We start from the raw sequence: 3,072 nt of genomic DNA, 5'->3' as shown, positions 1-3,072 counted from the left end.
GCTACAGGTGCTGAGCCCTGATGCTTACATTTTTAAAGGGTAATTTAATCTGCAGGAGCTTTTGAGGTGGAGAAAAGAAACCATGCATAATGCTTCTGCTACTGTGTAAATTAATCTTTCTACACTTAACAGTATTTCTAGGGCATTCCAGGACTGTTCAAGTACTGTTGCCTAGGAGCATGGAACAAAGCAGTTTGCTCTGCTTCTTCAGAGTCAGAACCAAAAGTTTGCAAAGGTGGTCTCAGTACTGGGAGAACCGGCCATCTTTATCTCTGATCTGCATCAGCATGTGAGTAGATCATTGAAATACTGTCTGGATGATGAGGCAAATATAGGGCAAATGGGTGGCTGGAAATCAAATGTCATCAAATGTCAGAGGAGGAAATGTGTTGGACTCTGCCTTCTCCTCTTTCACATTCTCGGCTTTTGTATATCAGGCTGCTCTGAAGGGACCAGGAGAAACTTCTGAGCAGCGCTCCTGTGCAAGTAAGTTGGCCACTATTTTGATGGAACTGGTTGTATAGTCCATTACCTGAACCCATCAGTAGGAATGATTATTTCAGTTCCTGCAAGAGGAATGCATAGTGGCTAGAAGGTGACATAAAGGAGGCTGGGACGGCCCCTCTGAAATCCCTGTCCTCTCTGAATTTCCATACAACTAAAAAAATCCTACAGGTTTACTAAGTCTCAGGATGTCCTTTGTTTTAACCTAATCTGTGTCCTTGTTCCCAGGTGGACTTTAACTCAAATGCTCTTGAAGTTTGGGAGAACTTTGTCCTTGCTCTTTTTGGCTTCTAGGTATAGTCAAAGCTGCAGTCAAAGCTTTGACCTAACACGGCCAAAGCTGAATTCCATATCTGCTCTCTGTGACAGTCTCAGGGTCTGAATCAAGCCCATAGATACCTGCAGCTAAACTAGTTTGCACCTACTGACCTCCAAGGTCAGCATGCACTTGTGTTTATTGTGAGTGAAAGGGTGGATTGGTTCCGTGAGCAGTTTCTTTGATGTGGAGTGGAGGAATGAGGTTGGTGGCTAGGAAAGAAAGGAAAAATAAGATAAAATTCTTACACCCCTTGGGCGAGTAACAGCCTGTGAAGGTGAATGTCAGTGAATGTTTTTCCTAAAGAGATCAAACTGATCCAGTTCCTTGTCTGATCTTGTTATTGCCCAGTATCTTAAAGCAATTCTTAGACTTTAGTATATATCAGATGCACCCAGAAAGTTTGTTAAAAATAGACATTCAGGTTCTGAGGAATAGGGAAGGGTATGAGAATTTGTATTTCCAACAGATTCCTACATGATACAGAGTATGGTCCAGGGGCCCGTACTCTGAGAAGCACTGACTTAGATTTTTCTTAGGACTAGATTATATGACCCTAGTAAACTTTAAAAACAGCCTTAATAGTTATCAAGAAAGAAGGAAATATCTTCAAAGGATTGTTTTACACGCTTTTCTGTAACTTCACCCTCTCAAAATCTCATATTGTTCCTAAGACTTATATTTTTCCATGGGGATGACTCATCACTGTTAATATACAATGAAGTCCCAGAGGACTGTTTTTGTACAACTGAAAGATGAACAAGGTTGTTTTGCACTTACCCTGCTTTCATTGTAGCTAAAGAGTTTATATTTTTATTTTTATACAACAAATAACATGAAAATCATTAAGGTCCATTTGTTTTCATTAGAGATTATAGCAGTGCTAGTATTTTGTTTCTGCTCAAAGCTTTAAACATAGCTCTTACTAAATTTGAATAGAAAATAAGCATATTAGTTAACTTACCACGCTGAGGCTAAAATTTTTGTCTGGTCCTGCCAAATAAGCCACCAAAAATGGCTCTGATGGTTTCATCATTGAGAAAAATCCAAATAAGCAGAGAATTACAGTGGGGAAAACCCAGGAATGGCTTGATGCAGTCTGGCAACAATTCATGATGGGTGAAACTTCCACAGAAGAGAAAAGAGCAAGTAAAATGGTCATCAATGCAGTTTTCATAAAACATTCATTCTCTTCCCCATGTTCCTTCTGTCCTACGGTCTTAAAAATGAAAACAATTCCCTGCAGCGGTGAAAATACGTCACAGGTCAAAACACAGGAACTTGAGACTTTGCTTTGGGGCTTCTTTTCTTTCTTTTTTTTTTTTTTTTTTGGCCTTGGGCTGGGTTTGAACCCGCCACCTCCAGCATATAGGACTGGTGCCCTACGCTTTTGAGCCACAGGTGCCACCCAGGGCTTCTTTTCTACGGAGAAAGCTAATGATGACTTGGAAATAGTAAGGGATTAAGTTTCAGCTTGGCCGGAATGGTGGGATCACTGATAGAAAACCTCTGTCCAGTATGGTTTAGGTAAGTCAGTCAAGTTCTTTAGTCTTTCAGAGTTAGAAAAAAATCAAGGAATTTCTCCCATGGCAAAAATCTTGGACAGAAGATAGAAGGTAGACCTGGCATATTTTAGACAGGAAAGAGAGTCTCCAGAAGACATAATTGCTAAGCAAACATCTGCTTTATGCCCCTCCTCCAGATGCCTATTAACGTGTAGCTATTAATGAGCTGGAAACTCCTTTTAATGAGTATTTAAATGTGGTAAATTCAAAAGCCTTTGGGGAGTAGAGGTTTATAAAGCCGATGGACACCTTGCTTTCTCTAAGTATCAATCTGAAAGTGAACATTGGCTTAGCCAATAATTAAGAAGCCTAAATTACTTTGAACTGTCATCCATCTGGGTGATTTTATTTGCTTTTAATACTTATTTCCAGAATAAGAATTATATGACATTTAAACAAGATCATATCATGGATAAAATTCAAACACAGCCCTTAGGAGCTGTTTTCTGACTTGATATTTCAGCCCTTATTACAATGATTTTTCCCACATGTGCTGCTAATATTGCAGAGAGAGAATTTATGTTTGAAATGATAGGACTCAGAGTTGGCTGACCGGAGGAGGAACAAGGGCACTTTGAGAAAGGCACTCCTCACCTCCAGGGGACATCTCGGTCGTTGCTGGCCACTTCCTTCTTGAAGCCTTCCTGACCTTCTCCAGCTCCTCCTTCCGTCCCGTGTGCCTCGTCT

At 40.4% G+C, this 3,072-nt stretch overlaps 1 protein-coding gene across 1 annotated transcript in view; it reads right to left on the bottom strand.

The window, feature by feature from the left end:
• LOC100964646 (thiamine transporter 2-like) overlaps nt 1–1,989 on the bottom strand; it is a 33,697-nt gene extending 31,708 nt beyond the window's left edge. The window contains exon 1 of the mRNA XM_012802110.2: nt 1,785–1,989. Coding sequence (XP_012657564.2) covers nt 1,785–1,982 — 198 coding nt within the window. The 5' untranslated portion in view covers nt 1,983–1,989. The remainder of the gene's footprint in view (nt 1–1,784) is intronic.
• Between the last annotated feature and the right edge of the window lie 1,083 nt (nt 1,990–3,072).

This window comes from Otolemur garnettii, unplaced genomic scaffold, assembly GCF_000181295.1.
Source record: "Otolemur garnettii isolate 467f Iridium unplaced genomic scaffold, OtoGar3 scaffold00013, whole genome shotgun sequence".
NCBI classification, from domain to species: Eukaryota; Metazoa; Chordata; class Mammalia; order Primates; family Galagidae; genus Otolemur; species Otolemur garnettii.
This window is presented reverse-complemented; position numbering and strand designations above follow the sequence as displayed.